The 23124-nt window shown below is 33.0% G+C and overlaps 1 protein-coding gene across 1 annotated transcript; it reads left to right on the plus strand.

Moving 5' to 3' along the window:
* Window positions 1-1860: 1860 nt before the first annotated feature.
* LOC149198392 (cysteine-rich receptor-like protein kinase 6) lies at window positions 1861-5244 on the plus strand. Its single transcript, XM_089399266.1, has 6 exons — window positions 1861-2876; window positions 3106-3245; window positions 3330-3540; window positions 3645-3879; window positions 4122-4272; window positions 4807-5244. The coding sequence occupies exons 1-6, from the start codon at window positions 1925-1927 to the stop codon at window positions 5140-5142; spliced, it is 2025 nt and encodes a 674-aa protein (XP_089255392.1). The 5' UTR covers window positions 1861-1924; the 3' UTR covers window positions 5143-5244.
* Window positions 5245-23124: the final 17880 nt, after the last annotated feature.

Raw genomic sequence — 23124 nt, forward strand, 5'->3', positions numbered from 1 at the left:
GTGACTATTTCAACCTCAAATAGAGGATTTTTCTGAATAAAAACATGTTCAGAAGGATGCCTTTTTTGTTGTCACTGTAGGTTCACCAGTATTATGGAAAATGTGTACCGCTTATCTTTGGATTCATCACCATTGTTTAACAATGAATTGTTTTTCTCCATAGAAGTAACTCACACGAGATTAATTGAATTCCTTTTCAATTGATTAGTAACCTTTAATGGAAATCAAATCCATTCGACGGGGTCGATGAAAAAATTTATGGTTGCTCACTACAATGAACCTAGAATCAATGGAAACCTTTGAAAAATGAGCCCCTTAGTAAGAAGGTTTCTCAAAATGGTGGAAAATTATTTGATGTACAAACCTCAAATGATCCTTGCACTCTATTGTGCTTAACAACACTTGCCAACAAATGGGGCCAGAGATTGGAGGAACAACGATATGGGGTGCGAGATGAGGCTAAAGGCCAAGATCTCATAGAGTGCTAATAGGTTATTGACAAGGAAATATGTCTAATATCTTTTTGAAATACAAACAAATTAGTTGAGAAATCCCTCTATCAACTGGAAAAGGGACTCGTCGACATCCCTGACTGAGAAATCCTTCTATAAACATGGAAGGAAAAGATGATGGAGGACAACCCTGACCTACGAAGAATCCCTTATCAGGTTCCAAGCCTGAGCTATGAGGTCTAGTACATACCGGTTTAACAATATCAACAAAAAATAACTCATAGGTCACAACAAATACTTCAAGAATCCACGATCTATTCTTTGAAAATGTTGAACACAATGTCGAAGAAGGGAGTGGAATGATAAAAAAAGATACTCATACGATGCTACAAACGTTAGAAAGAGTGTTTCCAATGATTTCAGTGAGAGAGGAGTGCTTGCTTAACCAAAAGATGGGTATGCAAAAAAATGAAATGGTCAAGTGTGCATATGTTTCATCCTTTTGATGGACTTTCTAGGAAAAACCAGAACAACCCTATGTTTCAAAACGTTAGTAGTTATTTGGCTTCAATAATAGACAAGCGTTAGGGTTGACAAAGTTGGAAGAGAATAACAAGGAAAACAACCTAGTGCATAAACACACACGGAGGAAAAAGACTATGCAATTAGTCATAGTAATGACTATGACTTGTCACCAATGTTATAAATTGCCACCACATAGGCCCTTTCTTGAGGGCGCAGGACTATGAGAATTCTCCCTATTTTATTGTATTTAAGCACATGAATGACTCATGAATACAGGAAATATATGTTTCGCGTGTGTAATGGGAAACCACGATTTGACTTGAGAATTCACCCTATTGTATTGTATTTAACGACATGAATGACTCATGAATACAGGAAATATATGTTTCGCGTGTGTAATGGGAAACCACGATTTGACTATTTTGAAGATTCTTGGGTATTCACACGAATATTTGAAGATTGTTTGGAAAAGTCTAGCTTAGTTTTCAGTTCATTACAACTTTCTTTGTTTTTGTTTTGGTCGTGTAATTTCCCAATGTCTACCGACTTCTCTCTGGGTCTTGGTGATTTTTAGAAGTCGTCGTCAGCCAGATGAATAGATTAGTGAATACACACATTCCACGTACGCAAGAGATAAAGATTAGCGAAGGAGCTTGGAAAGTTCATGAGTGCGTTAAAAAGTATTTTCTCGATAACACGGAAGCAGGGGCGGCCGAGTTTGACCAGTGGCACTCAAACTCCACAACAGGTATACTTTCCATTCTATAGTTTCCAACGATTTATTTTGTTGATCTTACACGGTTTAATTATTATCATTGACTCTTAGTAGCTCATATGCGCGTAGAGTCTTTAAATGCATGGGAAACTTAAAAACATGGTCTATGCGTCTATGTGTGCAGAGAAAATCAGAATTTCGAGCATTGTAGGTTCTCCAATATCCATTGGCCATGACAATCCTCCACGGCAGAGTTTCATGCTCGACACTTCTCTTGATGATAATTACTCTTCAGTCGCAGATTTACAAGGCAGTACAGCAGCAAGTTTCTACATGCCACTACGATTTTAACTATACAACAGACAGTACGTACGAGAGAAATTTGAACAGTGTCATGACTAGGCTTATTAAAGATTCGTCCCACACAGGGTTTAACACTTATGAGAATGGCCAAGTATATGGCCTTGTGCAATGTCGGGGAGACGCAACAGCCGACCAGTGCTACAGTTGTTCACAACAAGCAAACACTACTCTTCGACAAAATTGTGGGAATGCAGGCGGCGGTTTATTGTGGTCTGTCTTCTGCTTTTTGCGTTATGAGAACTATAGTTTCTTCGGACAATTGGATACCACTGATCATTGGTATGTTTGGAATTTAGACAATCATGTCTCACCTAGTCCTGATGTTTTTATGAAGGCTGTTAACAGCTTATTCAACAAGTTGGTAGATGAAGCAACATCTGGATCTACATTATATGCTTCTGGAACAACTACAGACTCCTTGTCTCGAAAGATTTACGGTCTGGTCCAGTGCACCAGAGATATGTCGATAGACAACTGCACATCATGTTTGCAACAAACAATCAACCATATTTCTATAGTTCAGAGTGGATGGCCAGGAGCACTGGGTGAGGTGGGAAGCTGCAAAGCTCGTTATGAAATCTATAGTTTCTTTACTTCGATTTCGTCTCCACCTCCTGCGGAAGCACCAGCTAATAGCCCAGTTGTTGATACACCACCGAATCAGACCACACCATCCAGTAATAGTACGCAGAACAACAAATCTTCAAACAATTTACCCATAATTTTGGGTGTTGCTGGCGGCTTGATTCTGCTGTTATTGGTATGCGTGTTAACAACTAGGAGGAGACTGAAGTCTATCATATTTCGAAATCCTTCCGAAGGTATTTGCATGAAGGATCCCCAAAGTCTTTATATCTCATTGTCAATATATCATACAGCTTTATTTGCTCTGTTAGACTATTGTTAAAGTTTGTTTTTTGAACACGGTTTTCACATATATTCTCTTCAGGAAACCTAAGAAATGCTTGCGAGATCCAAGTTAAAGAGATTCAATTTTTCTGCTTGCCCCTATATATATTTATGATGAAGCTGTGTATTTTCGTTATATAGATCATGGCCAAGTCGAGGAAGACACACTAATCGGTCAGGATCGGCAAATTGCGTTTACCATGGAGGAACTGATAGCTGCTACGGAAAATTTTGATGATCAAAATAAACTCGGGGAAGGTGGATTTGGGGCCGTATACAAGGTAACAATGAATTAGAGAGCTTCTAGTAGTTTATAGAATCTTAAATTATATGCTACTCTCACCGCACCTGGCTGAATATTTCAGGGAACTATTGAAGATGGAAAGGAAATAGCCGTGAAGAAGCTGTCCTTAAGATCTCTGCAAGGAAAGAGAGAATTTATGAATGAAGTTAAACTTGTGGCCAAAATTCAACATCGAAATCTGGTGAACCTATTAGGCTGTTGCGCAGAGGGATCGGAAAGGTTGCTTGTTTATGAATACTTACCCAATAAAAGCCTCGATAAAATCTTATTCGGTGAGTCACTTCATTTCTATTTTGTATCTGAAAAATGCATTAATGTTCCAATATATTTATCTGGGTCATAATGATTAGTTAGCGTACTGCATCCATGGATACAGATCCAAACAAACGCAACCAGCTTGATTGGCAGAAACGCTACAACATTATAGTGGGAGTGGCTCGCGGGCTGCTCTATCTGCACGAGGATTCTCGACTGCGGATTATTCATCGGGACATTAAAGCCAGCAATATTTTGTTGGATGAAAATCTGAATCCTAAGATATCAGACTTCGGATTAGCAAGACTAGTTCCTGAAGATGAGAGCCACGTCAGCACAAGAGTTGCTGGAACTTAGTAAGATTATTACACATTGTCTAAACCTATTAACAATTAGTGATGGATATGTTTTAATGTGTGCTATTGATTTCAAGAGGATTGACAATTTGGCTTTTGGGTATTTACCTGCTTTGTTATGTTTTAACATTCGAGCATACAGGAATAGGATTTCCTTTGCAAATAGTTTTCACTTGATCCTCACTCAATTCCTAAAATTTCCCTCACTACATAATCTTCGACTTTGTAATTTGGATATGCAGCGGGTATATGGCACCAGAGTATGCTATGCAGGGGCAATTATCTGTAAAAGCAGATGTCTATAGCTTTGGCGTTCTCCTCTTGGAACTTCTTACAGGAAGAAAAAACAGTGATAATAATGTGTCACTTGATATGCAGACGCTTTTAGAATGGGTGGGATATTCTGATATTGTTCTCATTTTATGTCCAACTGAGCTTATTTAATTTTGTTCCAAAAGTCATTTTTCACTGGAATGAGCCAGTATGGTTTTCAAAATATTTAATTATAAAAATGTTTAAATCAAAGATCTGTAAGGATTCTGGACATCACATATCTCCACAATGATATAATATTGTCCACTTTGATCATAATGGCTCATGGATTTATTTTTAGATTTTACCCTAAAAAACCTTATATCATTGAAGATATTTGTCCATTCTTATATACCCATGATCCTTCCCACTTCTAGATCCTTCCCACTTCTAGTCAATGTGAGACTTTAATGGTATACCCAACAAAATACCAAAAATAATTACCCAAAATACCAAATTATTTTTCCCCAAAATACTGAAACTTAATAGCATGGGTTCATCTATAAACCGTTTAGAAGAGTGTGAATTTAAAAACTTCACTACTGAAATATTTTGATACGATTTTTTAAAGTCGATATAGTATCAAGATGACGACTTTTCGTGATTATTCTGCAGGCGTGGAGATTATACAGAGGAGGGAATATTGTGGATATGATTGATCGAGCCATCATTGGAACGTGCAACGTGGAGGAAGCATTGAGATGCATTCATATTGGACTTTTATGTACACAAGCTGACTCATCACTTCGTCCTTCAATGTCTCGAATCAATTTGATGTTTTCATATCATCTTGTAACATTACCGGATCCCACACAGCCTGGTTTTGTGAGATCTCATGTTTCTGAAAACAGCAAGTCCACCAGTTGTGGCTCTGGGGTTTCACAATCTCCTGCACCTCACGCTCCTCCGTCAAACGCCGATGCTTCGATTACAGAGTTGGTACCCAGGTAACGCGCATCTTGCAATCTCTCGGCCTTAAAAATGGTACGTCTTTCAATGTCGTGAAATAAGTGGCTTCAGAGATACGGACGTGCATAATCTGTAATCATATTACTTTAGCAATGGTGAAGTGTGTTATCAAGCTTTTGTGAGTGGTGGGAGTGATTCTTGTCATTCTCCCTCCCCTACTTACTTTTGTTATGTGAGTATGGCAAATTGTTTTTATATTTCTTATTCCATTTTAGTTCTCAAATTATAATAATATTACTTTAATATACCACTGTAACAATTAATTGTGCACTTGTCAAAGCTTTTATTAGTGGTAGGAGTGGTTGTTGCCATCCTCTCCACCGTACCTTGAGTGTCATAAATGATTGTCCTATTCCTTTTCCAGTTTCAATTCTCAAGTTATGACATTTCTACTCCCTATTAGCTCCGTGGTAGCTTGGTGTAATGTTTTCTATGTCACTAGATTACTTTCAAAATTACTGTAATGTTTCCTATGTAACTCAAAATTACTGTAATGTTGGCTATGTAACTAGATTATTTTCAAAATTACTCAATCTGCCCGTCCTCAATAGCACTATAAGGAAGGTGTCCAAAAGAGCATTTACATATAAAATTAACAATAATTCAAACTTCAAATCAATCATGGCTTTAGATTTATTTGTCCTATGGTTTGTATTTATTCTTTATTGATAATGATATTGTGATTTTTAATTTATGACAAACAACATATTATGATATAGAATTTGAGTTAAATTAGTTTGGTTTTGATTATTCTTTATTGATAATGATATTGTGATTTTTAATTTATGACAAACAACATATTATGATATAGAATTTGAGTTAAATTAGTTTGGTTTTGATTAGTGTGTTATTTGTTAAAAAAATTATCAAAATTGATATAAAATTTAATATTTTAAAAATTGAAAATCTGTAAATTATTGATACACATAAAATATTAGTTAATGTGTGTGAAATAATTATAAAAGTATATTGATGATTTTCGGTGTGTAGATCCAGCAATAATATATTAAATAGCTTTTAAGATATGCATTGTCATAATAACACATTTTTATTAATATTTAATAAATTTTAAGTAATGCTTTGTCATGATTAACCAATCCAAATTAAACAGGCATCCCTACATATTTGTATCTAACTGTTTCCTACTGGCCTACTTAGTTTAACCAACGCCCCTCAAAAGGAAGGCTCAACCTTGCATCGGTCTCTATGGGTTAATGCTTAATTGAATATCTAGGTGCATGTCTAGTCAAGAAATGGCTAGGTCGTTTTTATTATTATGTAGTATTTATATTTTGGTGTTAGTTTGTTTATGCAAAAAATTTCAATTTTCTTTTTTATGCATTTTCAAGCTTAATTATTGGGTTTAAGTCTTTCATAGATGTTTTCCCCGCTGCTACTACCAGGGCTCTAACGGCGAATAATGTTACCCTGTTGCCCTTCCGCCACTCTCTCTTGTCATACATGCTCTGAAACCATCGGTTATTCAGATAATCCGGATGTCCTTCCATGGAACTGTAACAAAAGTCAGACTGGACGGATAGTGGCTTCTTCGGATGCTGGTAAAAGGCAGTGATTCCTTCTCAACGATCCTTTCTCGAAAATTAGACTTGAACGATGATTTTTTTTTGACAACGAGAATGTTATGCTGGTAAGGGCCGGTGATGAACATGAGTTGTCTAGTTGGAGGAATTTTATTTGGCATTATCAACTTTATTAAATTTGGTCCTGTGAAAAAAATCTAAAGAAGTTTGTGAAGAATTGGTGTGTACATTTTGTAAGTCTGGAGCAGTGGAATCGGAAAAACATTTCATTTTGGAATGTGATGCATTCAAAGACATAGAGAAAGTTATGGGGATATGCTAGCTTCAATTTCTTGGCATTGTTTTTTAGTGAGTGGATTTTTGGAAAATTAAGCAGCGCATCATCAATTTGAACAAGAAAAAGATTGAATTACAAAAGATTAAAACTAATAGTCCTATAGACTATTTTTAGTGTCGTAAAAATACATTTCTCAAATTCCAAAGTGATGAATGATTATTCACTTCAATTCGATGAGTGTCATTGTGCCCCTTATCATTTCATGACAATTAAGTGCAATATGCTTAGAAGCACTCTGAAATTTCAAATTTGTTTTGGCTATCAAATCTAGATTTGATTATTTATATATACTAGGAGTTGTTTTTAGTGCGATTTTTTGGAAGATTTTACAGTGGGTTTTTCTTGTCAAATTCCTTTAAAATCTTGCAAGAATTTATTGAAAGCACAACTTTGATAGATAATCTTGTGCAATCAAAGTTCACTAAGGGTTTTCCACAGTGTTGAATCCATATATATAGTTAAAAGACTAGTTTAAATAACACTGTTACATAAATTATGATTTCACCTCAAATTTTTCCAATAAATTATAACACAAGAAAATCTAAAAAAAAAAGAAAAACAACTCTTATACATTAATGAAACAATAATAATAAAATATCACTCATGAAAAAAATAATATAAATTAATAAAAAAAATAAAGTTATCACTACCGACTTGAAAAAGGTGCAAGTGTGAAAAATAAGGCTCTTGAAAATAGTTGATAAAGGGAAGAAACATAAAAGTGATCGCTAAGTTATTAGAGTAGCTGATGGAGTGTCACAATGTTAAAGCTAATAGCATGCCATGATGTGAAGTAACAGCGTTTACTATTAAAAATAGTTTTAGTAATCTCACGTACATTTGAGTTCTAGAATTATATTTGGTGGGTTATTTATGGGTGAGATACTTTATAATTGAGTTTGATCTAAAAATATATTCCTATTATTAATAATTAATAATTATTTTAGATATATAGTAAGTAAACTTTTTATTTATTGTGTCGTAAGTATTTATATATTTTATAGATACAAAAGTAATAATAATAAAATGTATTATAAAAATTAAATTATAATTTAATTTTTAATAATTTATGAGATATATGATAAGAGATAACATAGTATTTCATATTAGAAAATTAGATAGATGCATAAGAATGAAATTAAATTTTATTGATCAAACTCTTTGGACAACCAAGTAATGAGTACATTATATAGTTACATATAGATAGCTTCTAGGACTATCTAGATCTAAATACTTCGAATGACCAACTCACAAAACAAACTATGAAGACACAACTCATGACAGATAGACTCAAACACTAACTATGAGAACATAAGTCATCAACTCTATTTGGACATATCATTTCTACATTATTCCAACATCCCCCCTTAATGGAGAAATGGATTTTCAACAATGCCTAATTGCTGTCTACATATTTCAAAGTTCATCTTCCCAAGAGGCTTGGTAAAGATGTCAGCAACAGTCTCACTTGTATTACAATACACTAAATGAATCTCATTTGATTGTATCTTTTCTCTTACAAAATGATGCTGGACTTCAATATGTTTTGTTCTTGCATGATAAATTGGATTATTTTCCAGCTTCATGGAGCTTTGGTTTTCACATTTGATGCTTGTTGGTCCTCTTTGTTTTTCACCAACATCTTCAAGAATACTCCTTAACCAAATAGCTTCACAAGTTGCATTGGTCAAAGCTTTCTATTCAGCTTCTGTGGACGACAAAGAAATAGTTGGTTGTTTTTTGCTGCTCCATGATACGACCCCCAATCCTAAATTGAATGCATATCCAGAGGTTGATCTTCTATCATCAAGATTTCCAACCCAATCTGAATCAGAAAAACCTGCCAACTCAACATCAAATTCATCAGTATACAAAATACTAAAATAAAGTGTTCCCTTCAGATATCGAAGGACTTTCTTTTTTTCTTTCCAATGGCTTTCACAAGGCTTAGCCATAAATTGACTAAGGATGCTGACAGAATATGCTATATCTGACCTCGTAGTGGTGAGGTAGTTCAAACTTCCCACAAATTGACCATACCATGTCCATTCACTTCTTTCGATCCATCATCATTGTACAACTTGGCATTCTATTCCAAATGAGTAGACACTGGTTTGCATTCAAACATATGAAATCTTTCGAGGATCATATTTGCATATTTTCTTTGTGTGATGATTGTCTTACCAGATTCCCTCCAAATTTCAAGACCCAAATAATAATGAAATTCACCAAGATCCTTCATTTCAAATACCTGTGACAACTGAATTTTAATTTCTTCAATCAACCTGAGTGCACTGCCTATTATGATAAGATCATCAACATACAAAGATATCAAGGAAATATTCCCATCTTCATCTCTCTTGATGTACAAGTTAGGATCACTTTTGCTTCTCACAAACCCTTTGTCATAAAAGAATAAATCAATTTTCACATACCAAGATCTTGGTGCTTGTTTCAAACCATACAAAGCTTTCTTTAACCTACAAACAAGATGCTCTTGTCCCTGCTTTACAAATCCTTCAGGCTGAACCAAATAAACTTCTTCTTTTAATTCACCATTCAAGAAAGCATATTTGACATCTAATTGATGCATTTTCCAATTTTGTTTTGTATCTAATGCAATCATGATTCTAATTGTATTCAGTTTAGCTATAGGTGTAAAAGTATCTTCATAATCAATGCCTTCTTTTTGTGAATAGCCTTTTGCAACCAATCTAGCTTTATACTTATCAATACTACCATCAACATTAAACTTTGGTTTGAACAACCATTTGCATCCTATGGGAACTTTATCTTTGGGAAATTCTGTTAATTCCCATGTGTCATTCTTCATTATAGAGTTGTATTCCTCATTCATTGCATTTCTCCATTCTTTATATTATTTAGCTTCTTCATAACTTGAGGGGTCTACAACATTCATTACATGATACATTAATGCATTTAATCTTTATACCTTATAGGTGGTTGAATTTGACAGGATGACCTCCTAAGAGTTTCACTGCTTTCATCCTTATTCTTGCTTTATGGAGTCTCTTGGTCTCTTCTTGGAGTGTCATGACTGTTGGATGCTTCTTACTCTCAAACCTGTACATGTTACTGTACTTGTTGTTGTACCTGTTCTTGTTCCTGTTCACAACATGCTTCTATTTTGACATAATCATCAATATCATGCTATAAACCTATGTTATTCATTTTATCACCGCAATCTACATTTTCATGAAACACCACATCCCTACTTGCAAGCAATCTATGTGAAGTAGGATCAAACAACTTGTATGCCTTTTGATCATCACAATAACCAATGAATGTGCGCTTAATTGATTTTTCATCAAGTTTTCTTCTTTCGTCTTTTGGAATATGTGCAAATGCCTTGCATCCAAAAAATCTTAAATGGCTCACTTTTGGTTTATATCCATAAAATGCTTCAAAAGGTGTTTTTAGATCTAAAATTTTGGTTGGACTCCTATGTTTTAAATAAACAACAGTATTAATGGCTTCAGCCCAAAAACCATTAGAGATATTTTTACCTTGAAGCATACTTCATGTACATTCCACTAGTGTTCTATTTTTCCTCTTAGCAACTCCATTTTTCTAAGGTGTATCAGGCACAATAAATTGTTTTAGAATCCCATGACTTTCACAATATTGATTAAAATATCTTGATTTGTATTCTCCCCCTTGATCAGATCTAAGAATTTTGATGTATTTCCCAGTTTTTTTTTCCACCATGTTTTTGAATTCCTTAAAGTATTCAAAAACATCACTTTTTCTTTCTTATAAAATAGACCCAAGTGTATCTAGATCTGTCATTAGCAAAAATAAGAAAGTACAATGCTCTTCCAAGAGATCTAGTTTGCGTAGGTCCACATACATCAGTATAAATTAATTCAAGTATTTATCTTTGCCTTTTTTCTTCATGTATAGGAAATTCTTGCCTATGTGCCAAGTACACATGCTTCACATTCAACATGATTATTCTTCATAACAGGAACCTTCAACCATTGTTTTTCTTTGAAGTAACATTAAATCATTGTGATTTAAATGCCCATATCTTTGATGCCATAAATTTTCTGTTGACATTGTTGTAGATGCTAATTCTTGATGCCCTGTTTGGTTACATTCAGCTTATACAAGCGTCCAAATCTGGTACCTGTGGAAAAAACCTTATAGCGATCTTGGATATCTTTAACAACACACTGTGATTTGACAAATTCCACCTTTAGATCTTGATCAACAATAATAAAAACATAAATTAAATTCTTTTTTCTTTATACAAGGAACATACATCACATCATGGATATGTCTCTCTTTTCTATTAGGTAACATCACACTTATTACTCCATATCCTTGAACTTGAAGTGATCTATCATCTCCTAGATAAACACATGTTCCATAAAATTTAGTAAAAAAGTTATTAATTTGAAACCTTCTAATATACATCTAATAATAAATATATATTAGTGTATCGAATACAAATCTAAGTCTAAAATTTATATATTACTGTATCTCATACAAATTTTAATGATTAATAAATAAACATTATAAAATTAAAACTCTAATAACTTTTTATATTATATCTAATTAAATAAATTTATATATTACTAGATCTCATACAAATTTTAATGATTAATAAATAAACATTATAAAATTAAAACTCTAATAACTTTTTATATTATATCTAATTAAATAAAAATAATCAAATAACATTGAATCATCAAATACTAATTATTTAGAAAATATCAAAACTAAATATCATAATTTTCTTATTAGAAATATTTGATTGAATTTTTTTATATATTTTTGTTATATTTCATTTATTATAAAATATCAAAATAACTTATAGACCATTCAAATGAAATATTGACCATTAAACTTAATTAATGTAAAATAACTTATAGACAATTCAAATGAAATATTGACCATTCAAGTTAATTAATGAAATTATATTGATATCCATATTTTAAATATAAGTAGTATATTATTTATAATTAATAAAAATAGTAAAATTAAATAATATTAATTAAAATTAAATTATTAGATAATTATTATTTCAAAAATATAAAAGAAAAAACAAATATTATATTTATCTTAATATAATCACTTATTAAAAAATGTAATTGGATTTTTTCATATATTTATATAAATTTCATTTATAATAATATATTAAAATAATTTATAAACCATTCAACTTAAATAATAAAATTGTATTGTGATTAAAAGTTATAGTAAATATGATTTATTTCATCTCGTGAGATGATAAGTGTTAAAGGCGTCTCATTCCCCCATTGTGTCTTAGCGCTCAACATGCAAACAATTCTAGGCATTTATGGTTTCAAGTGGGATGTGTTAATGGTTTAACTAGTTGTTTGAAGTTAATGTTGCTCCTATGTAGACATGCCCAAATGACAACAATCATTACTCTTGCCCCATAATTTTAAATGCAAGACTGACTCTAAACATTCATTTCCCTTTGACTCCATCATAGTCTGTTGTTATTTTAGTTTGGGAATATGAGGAACCAATTGTTTGTTTCCCTTGTAGTTGTTTACTTCCTTGATTTTTCTATTTTTCGGCCTTTCCCACGAGCTTTCTGCACTTCACTTCTTTGTTGGTTAGAGGAAACATTCTCTAAAGAAGTTTCTTCTCTATGAATTTCTTCATTTGCAAGAATTTTTGCATTGGATGGACAAGCTTTTGGGCTCTATCAATTCCATATGTTGAGGCAAAGAGCTTGAGTTCATTGTGGCAGTAGCAGTGTTGTACGGAGTAGGGGTTCCTGCGCTCCTTTAAGGGTCTAAGTATTAGCTTGCGCTTCCGTACAACAAATTATTAGTGGTGGCAAGGTACAAAAAGGCAAAAGCAGTAGCATTGCCACCACATGGCTCTTGCTATTACTAGCACAACCACATTTACATTAATATAAATGTGGTTTATAAACATTGATAGGCTTATATCAACCAATATCAATACTATGAATAATGCAATAGTATATTTAATACTATTATTTATAATATTATTCTTAATAATATTATATAATAGTATTATACATCTTGAGTGGGCCTAATAGTTAAGAGCATGAGTTTACTCCTAATAGGTCATAGGTTCAAAACCAGAGGGGGTAGAGTATGTATGCCTTCATAGACTTAGCAGTCAAATCGATGTGCGGAGGTGGGTCCCTTGTCCCACAAACAAGGGGGTCTCACCAATTTGGTGTCTGGCTTGGCTCTGACCTTAAAATTGGATAATAATAATATTACATATTAATAATATTATATAATAATAAATAAATATAAATTAATGAATAACAATATAAAATGGTTTTAGAAATAAATAATAGCACACATAAGCAAATATTATAAAAAATAATTATACACAATTTAATAAACCCAAGGAAATAATAAAACTAAGGGATTAATGCTAAAAACCCAAGGCATTATAAACCCAAGGGAGTAATATTAAACCTAGTGGATTAATATTATAAACCCAAGGTATATAAACCTTAAGTTAAATACTTTAAACGAGACAATCTTTGTCACAATGTGACATTGAACCATGCCTGACCTGTTGGCATTATGATGCATGTGTTGTACTTGATGGCAAACAACTCATAGAAGATCAACTCACTTATATATATCTAGATGAATCTACGGAAGAGATATCAGATGACAATTCTTAGTATGACAAGTCCAAAGGGGGAGATTGTTGGCATTATGAGACAAGTGTTGTCCTTGATGGCAAATCACACAAATGATAAATTATAGTGCAGAAAATTTATTTGATAAATTATAGTGCAACAAAGTTTCCTTCATGTAGAGAAAAGTTCACGCACTTTTTAGAAAAGTTTATTCCATTTATAGAAAAGTTCACGCACTTTTATGCAGAGAAAAGTTTATTCCATGTAGAGAAAAGTTCATGCATTTTATGCAGAGAAAATTTTATTTCATGTAGAGAAAAAGTTCACGCACTTTCATGCAAGGAAAAGCGTGTATATGTTGGAGAACTTACCTTTGGTCCATGGTAGTTAAAAAGTTTATTTCATGTAGAGAAAATTTCACGCACTTTTATGCAGAGAAAATTTTATTTCATGTAGAGAAAAAGTTCACGCACTTTCATGCAAGGAAAAGAGCGTATATGTTGGAGAACTTACCTTTGGTCCATGGTAGTTAGTCCTTGGTATTTGAACCTATGGTTTTGGACCATGGTACCTCGTTAGAAGTGTTGATCTCACGCACTTTCATGCAAGGAAAAACGTGTATATGTTGGAGAACTTACCTTTGGTCCATGGTAGTTAGTCCTTGGTATTTGAACCTATGGTTTTGGACCATGGTACCTCGTCAGAAGTGTTGATCTCACGCACTTTCATGGTTGGTTCATGGTATTAGTCTGATAGTTTCTGATCCTATGGTTTTGGCCCGTGGTATTGCATCCAAAAGTGTTGATCTCACGCACTTTCATGGTTGGTTCAAGGTATTAGTCCAACAGTTTTTTGATCCTATGGTTTTGGACCATGGTATTGAGAAAGGAATAAGGCTATAAAAGAGGAAGGAGATAATTTGACAAAGTATCATCTGAATTATTGAATATCTGATAAAGTGCTAGATCTGGAATACTGTGATTGGGTTATGGTGCAGATCTGGATCTGAGCTAAAGAGGGATCTCACTGGTTGATGGAGAACAAGATCTAAGGATAGATCGGGATCAAATGGTTTGAAATGAACTATCTCTATATATTTGATTATGCTTATTCTAGATCTGTATATTGAAAATGATCTGAACTGGGTATAACTTAAGTTTGAAATCGCTACAAGTCATGTTTGAATATTTATAGACCTGTACGTGGGTTGGCTTTGGTGTAAGCGAGTATACATGCAGGTTTGGTTCATTGTAGTAGCGTATACAATTTGAGGTATGATATTTGAAGTCACAGGTGGTTCTGGTTGTTGATGGGTTCTGATGACAGTTTAAAGGTGTCAGTATTCTGCATATCCTGTTTGGTTGATTGGGTTTAGCTTCAGAATTGATGGATGAGAACTAATATTGGATCAGGATCATAATGACTCATATTTATGTGATCTGATGGACTAGATCTGGGTGCTAACACATATATTATCCTTGTATATATCTGGTGTTTGGGTGATTCAGAAGATTGATTGATTATGTGCTTCAATGATATTAATGGGTCCAGTATGAAAATTGGATGAAACGTGGCCTTTCAGATTATGTGTTGTGGTTCAGGAGTATCCAGTCTGAAAATGTATGAAACATGGTACCTGGAGGAAGAAAGAGAAGGTTGTAGCCTTCGGTAGGTCCGCACCTATGTACTAGTACATCAGCTAGTACAAGAGCCAAGGGGGTGGTAGCTCCCTTCTAGTAGCAGCTGGAAAACAAGTAAAGGTTGGAGCATCTCAGCAGGTAGAAGCTTGCGCAAAGGGGGTTGTAGCTCCCTTCCAGGAGAGTTTGGAGAACGAGAGAAGGTTGTAGCCTTCTGCAGGTAGAAGCCTGTGTACTGGTATAAGTCTGCACCAGTACAGAACTATTGTAAAGGTATTTCTTATTAAAGAAGATTGAGACGACTTGCAGCAGGTGGTTTTCACCCACATTGGGTTTCCACCTTACATCATGGTGTTCATGTGTGCTTCTTGTGTGTGATGATCTGTTCTATTTTGCTGCTCTGGTTTACTGCTCATATGGTTAATAATGTTCTGATGCACTCATTAGAGATCAACTAACTGAATCATATGTTTAATGGATATATACTTGTTGCATCACATATGAATCTTAATATGGAAAGAGAAAAAGTTATATTGATCTAATAATACTGATTCACCCCCCCCCCCTCTCAGTATTATTTCCAACATGACCATGGTTGATTTTCATATTGAGACAATCTTTGTCACAATACAACATTTGACCATGGTTGATTATGGTTGGCTATGATTGATGATGGTTGATCATGATTTATATTATAAACCCAAGGGATTGATGTTATAAACCCAAGGGATTAATACTAAAACCCCAAGGGATTATGAACCCAAGGGAATAATATTAAACCGAGGGGACTAATATTATAAACTCAAGGTATATAATTCCCAAGATAAATGTTGTAAAAACTAAAATAAACATGGTTGACCATGGTTGATTTTCATATAGAGACAATCCTTATAACAATGCGACGTTAGACCATAATTCACCATGATTGATATTATAAACCCAAGGAGTTGATATTATAAACAAAAGCGAGTAATAAACCTAAGGGATTATGAACCCAAGGGAATAATACTAAACTGAGGGGACTAATATTATAAATCTAAGGTATATAAACCTTAAGATTAATATTATAAACACTAAAATAAACATAGTTGACCATGGTTGATTATCATATTGAGACAATCCTTATCACAATGTGATGTTGGACCATGGTTGATCATGATTGTTTTTCATATCAAGAAAATCTTTGTCACAATGCGACGTTTAACCATGATTCACCATGATTGACCATGGTTGACCATGATTGATATTATAAACTCAAGGGAATAATAAACCCAAGGGATTGATATTATAAACAAAAGGGAATAATAAACCCAAGGGATTATGAACCCAAGGGACTAATATTATAAACCTAAGGTATATAAACCCTAAGATAAATATTATCAACACTAAAATAAACATGGTTGACCATGGTTGATTTTCATATTGAGACAATCCATATCACAATGTGATGATGGACCATGGATGTTTTCTATATAGAGACAATCATTGTGACAATGCAATGTTGGACCATGGTTGACCATGGATGTTTCTCATATCAACACAATCTTTGTCACAATGCGATGTTCGACCATGATTCACCATGATTCACCATGGTTGACCATGTTTGATTCTATCAAACATGGTTGACCATGGTTGACCATGATTTTCCATGATTTTCACATGGAAACAATTTTTGTCACAATGGATCATTTGACCATGGTTGGCTATGATTGACCATGGTTGATCATGGTCAACCATGGTTCTGTCCCTTGAAAAATATAAACCAAGGGATTAATATTGAAAATTATAAACCATGGTACTAAACATGGTTGCTTTTCATATTAAGAAAATCCTTATCACAATGCGACGATGGGCCATAGTTGACCATGAATGTTTTTCATATCGAGACAATGTTTGTCACAATGCAATGTTAGACCATGGTTGAACATGGATGTTTTTCATATCGAGACAATCTTTGTCACAGTGCAACATTCGACCATGATTGACCATTATTGACCATGGTTGACCACATTGGATTCTATAAAACATGGTTGACCATGATCAACCATGACTGGCCATGGTTGACCATGATTTCCCATGATTGTCCATGATTTTCACACAGAGATAATTTTTGTCACAATGCGACATTTGACCATGGTTGAGCATGGTTAACCATGCTTTACTATTATTGACCATGATTGATGTTATAAAACCAAGGGAATATCAAACCTAAGGGAATGGTACTATAAACTGAAGGGAATAATAAACCCAAGAGATTAATACTAAAACCCTGAGAGATTATGAAACCAAGAGAATAATATTAAACCCAAGGGACTAATATTATAATCCCAAGGTATATAAACCATAAGATAAATTTAAACACTAAAATAAACATGGTTGACAATGGTTGATTTTTATATTGACACAATCCTTGTTACAATGTGACATTTGATGATGGTTGACCATGGTTGGCTATGATTAGCGATAATTGACCATGATTGATACTAGAAACCTAAGATAGAAATAAAACCAAGAGATTGATATTATAAACCAAAGAGAATAATAAACCTAAGGGATTAATGCCAAAACCCGAAGGGACTAATATTATAAACCCAAGGTATATAAACCCTAAGATAAATATTATAAGCACTAAAATAAACATGGTTGACCATGGTTGATTTTTATATTGAGATAATCGTTGTTGCAATGCAACATTAGACCATGGTTGACCATTGTTGCCCATGGTTGGCTATGATTAATGATGGTTGACCATTGTTGCCCATGGTTGGCTATGATTAATGATGGTTGACCATGAATTTATTATAAACCTAAGGGAATAATAAACCCAAGGGATTGATTCTATGAAACATGGTTGACCATGATCAACCATGGCTGACCATGCTTGACCATGATTGTCCATGGTTTTCCATGATTTTCACACGGAGACAAATTTTGTCACAATGCGACAATTGACCATGGTTGACCATGGTTAACCATGGTTGACTATGATTGAGCATGATTGATATTATAAACCCAAGGGAATAATAAAATCAAGGAATTGATATTATAAACCGAAGGGAATAATAAACCCAAGGGATTAATACTAAAAGCCCAAGTGATTATGAAACCAACGGAATAATATTAAACCCAAGGGAATAATATTATGAACCCAAGGTATATAAACATCAAGATAGATATTATAAACACTAAAATAAACATGGTTGATTTTCATATTGACACAATCCTTATCACAATGCGACATTCGATGATGGTTGACCATGGTTGGCTATGATTGAAGATAATTGACCATGATTGATACTAGAAACATAAGAGAATAATAAACCCAAGCTATTGATATTATAAACCAAAGAGAATAAAAAACCTAAGGGATTAATGCCAAAACCCCAAGGGACTAGTATTATAAACCAAAAGTATATAAACCATAAGATAAATATTATAAACACTAAAATAAACATGGTTGACCATGGTTGATTTTTATATTGAGATAATCCTTGTCACAATACGACATTAGACCATGGTTGGCTATGATTAATGATGCTCGACCATGATTGATATTATAAACCTAAGGTAATAATAAACCCAAGGGATTGATTCTATAAAACTTGGTTGACCACGATCAACCATGGTTGACCATGATTGTCCATGATTTTCACATGGAAACAAATTTTGTCACAATGCGACAATTGACCATGGTTGACCATGGTTGACCATGGTTAACCATGGTTGATTATGATTGACCATAATTGACCATGATTGATATTATAAACCCAAGGGAATAATAAACTCAAGGGATTGATATTATAAACCGAAGGGAATAATAAACCCAAGGGATTAATACTAAAACCCCAAGCTATTATGAAACCAAGGGAATAATATTAAGTCCAAGGGACTAATATTATAAACCCAAGGTATATAAACCCTAAGATAAATATTATAAACACTAAAATAAACATGGCTGCTTTTAATATTGATGCAATCCTTGTCACAATGCGACATTCAATGATGGTTAACCATGGTTGGCTATGACTTACAACAGTTGACCATGATTGATATTATAAACCTAAGAGAATAATAAACCCAAGCGACTGATATTATAAACCAAAGAGAATAATAAACCTAAGTAATTAATATGAAAACCCTAAGGGATTATGAACCTAAGGGAATAATATTAAATCCAAGGGACTAATATTATAAAGCCAAGGTATATAAACCCTAAGATAAATATTATAAACACTAAAATAAACATGGTTGACCATGGTTGATTTTCATATTGAGACAATCCTTGTCACAATGTGACATTCGACCATGGTTGACCATGGTTGGCTATGATTAATGATGGTTGACCATAACTGATATTACAAACCTAAGGGAATTATAAAGTCAAGGTATTGATATTATAAACCCAAGGGATTAATAATAAAACCCCAAGGGATTATGAACCCAAGGGAATAATATTAAACTGAGGGGACTAATATTATAAACCCTAGGATAAATATTATAAACACTAAAATAAATATGGTTGACCATGGTTGATTTTCATATTAAGACAATCCTTATCACAATGCAACGTTGGACCATGGTTGACCATGGATGATTTTCATATCGAGACAATCTTTGTCACAATGTGATGTTGAACCATGGTTTACCATGGACGTTTTTCATATCGAGACAATTTTTGTCACAATGTGATGTTTGACCATGGTTTCCCACGATCGATCATGGATGACCATGTTTGATTCTATAAAACATGGTTGACCATGATCAACCATAACTGACCATGGTTGACTATGATTGTTCATAATTGTCCATGATTTTCAAATCGAGGCAATTTTTGTCACAATGCAATATTTGACCATCGTTGACCATGGTTAACCATTGTTGACTATGATTGACCATGATTGATATTATAAACCCAAGGGATTCATATTATAAACTAAAGTGAATAATAAACCCAAGGGATTAATATTAAAACCCCAAGAGACTATGAACCAAGGGAATAATATTAAACCTAAGGGACTAATATTATAAACCTAAAGTATATAAATCTTAAGATAAATATTATAAACACTTAATGAACATGGTTGACCATGGTTGATTTTCATATTGATACAATCCTTGTCACAATGCGACATTCAACCATAGTTGACCATTATTGCTATTAAACCTAAGGGAATAATAAACCCAGGAATAATATAAACCCAAAGGATTATTATTATTATTTTAAACCCGAGGGATTATAAACCCAATAGAATAATATTAAACCCAAGGGAATATTATTATCATTATTATTATTTAAAATATTTTTTTAATATTCATGATATGTAATTTTTTAAAGGTGAATCTCTTTTCACATTTTGTATATATATAATGTCAAGGTTCATCTTAATTTCAAACTTCAAAATTAACGAAAATTTTGTAGGTAGAGGGATTTGATCTCTTCAAATACTTGATAAATCCAAAGTTGGGATGAATTTATCAGAACCAAATACTTCAACTTAATTTTTTTCTCGTTATACGTAAAGCATTTGAATATTAATATGAAAAAATTTGATACAATTAACACATAACATTTAAAAATGATTGTAATGTTTAGCATATATAAATTATTTTAATGTTCACATAACATTCACACAGTTGATTTATATTATATACACTTTGACTAATACATATGGAGTTGTCTTTTGTGTGACTTTTTGGACTTCTGGTGGCAAAATCCGACCGAAAAATTTGAGGTGAAATGTTGATTTGTGTTATTTAAACTAGTTTTTTGACTGCATATATGGATTCAGCACCCTGAAAAACCCCTAGGGAATTGTAATTGTGCAGGGGTTACCCATCACGCTTGTGACTTCAATAAATTCTTGTTGTATTTTAGAGAAATTAGACTGGAAAAGCTTCCAAAAAATCTCACTAAATACAACTCAGACTAATACACCATAGTCTCGACTCTTATCACATATCTCAAATATATATAATCCCATGCGGCATAAGTTTATTAATGAATTTGTGAATGTTATATTGAGGATCTTGATTTAGCTTAATTAATATGTTTCGATAATTGTTGTGTATCTTAAAATGCACACTATATCGTGAAGTTATTTATTAATATGTGCTATAATGTAATGATATTTTTTAATATCTTATAACCAAACGTAGAAAAAGAAATAGATTGATGTACTATTTTGGCTATAAATCATACATGTTCTCCATTAATATATTTATCTATTCATATTTTTTTCATAAAAAACCATGTGTATTTTAATTTTTTGCCTATATAAATTATTTTAATGTTCACATAACCGTCACACAATTGATTAATATTATATATTCTTTGACTAATACACCATAGTCTCAACTCCGATCACATATCTCAAATATATATAATCCCATGCGACATAAGTTTATTAATGAATTTGTGGATGTTATATTGAGGCTCTTGATTTATCTTAATTAATATGTTTCGATAATTGTTGTCTGTCCAATGGTTAATTATAATGTCGGAAATGAATTTTATGATTTTTCGTTGTTACTTTAAAATTACTTAAAATGCATAATATATCGTGAAATTATTTATTAATATGTTCTATAATCTAATGAGATATTTTTAATATCTTATAACCAAACGTAGAAAAAAAAGTAGATTGATGTACTATCTAGGCTATAAAGTATACATGTTCTCCATTAATATATTTATCTATTCATATTTTTTTTTTCATTAAAAAAAGGTGAAATTATTTTTTGTATACTCTCTTATGATTTTTTTTGGGAAATTGTCATTAACATTTTATTAAAAAATGTACTTTTATATTTCAAATATTATAAAATATTCTATTTATAATTATCTTAAAATAAAAATTTAATTCAACACTTGAATTGTATAAATTAAATAATAATTATCTTATACTTTTTTCCCTTTGGAAAAATCGTAATTTTATTCCTAAGACAAAATTACATGTTTTAGATGCTAAAATGCATATGCATATGGTCTGTTCCTGTTTTCACAGAGAACATAAAAAAAATATAAAAACTATTCTTTTCTCCCTTTCTTTTTTTCCACCTTTCGCCAACCTCCAACGTTGGGAGTGGCTATTACAATGGAAAGCTGATTTTCATTTGTATGTATGGGAGAGTCTTTGTCAGAATCAGATCCTTCTGATCCATGAGTTCACTTGTTGCCAGTTATTTCCATTCCGGTTAGTTGAGATTATTATTGTTGCAAAGGGTTGCTGGGGTCTTTCTCCTTCTTTAGTGGGACCTTTTGATCATCCTTTTTTGCTTTATATTATGCTTTTTATACTTTTTTTGCTTCTTCATCCAAGGGGGCTGTATATTTCTATCCTTTTGCATTTTTATATTGCTTCTTGTTCCATTTGGGGATTTGTTTTTCTTGAGGACAAGCACTATGGAGGTGTCCTGTTTGTAGACATCCACGACATCAGAAGGTTGTATTTTCGTAGTCTACAGGTTGAGTCCACTGTGTATTATTGAAGTTCAATGTTATGTTGTCTGGTAATCCCTCGCTAAGATCTACTTCAACGCATATCATGGAAAAAGTAAATATCCCTCTTGTAAGTCTGTCCCCATCAATCTTTAGGAACTTTCCCAGGGTGTTCTCTATGGCTATTAGAACATTGTGATGCCAGAAGTGTAATGGGAGGTTGCGCAGCCTGAACCAAATTGGCATCTTTGATACCACCATTGTGTTGGCGTCAAATTCTGGAAACCAAGGGGTCATGAAGAGTCCTTCATTGCCCCAGAACCATGGCCCCTTATTGAGGATATGTTCCCTTTCCTGTACTGTTCTGAATATGACTA

The sequence above is a fragment of the Pinus tabuliformis genome, chromosome 2_1 (assembly GCF_031772625.1).
Source record: "Pinus tabuliformis cultivar Carrire ecotype Pingquan chromosome 2_1, CPIR1, whole genome shotgun sequence".
In the NCBI taxonomy this organism is placed as follows: Eukaryota; Viridiplantae; Streptophyta; class Pinopsida; order Pinales; family Pinaceae; genus Pinus; species Pinus tabuliformis.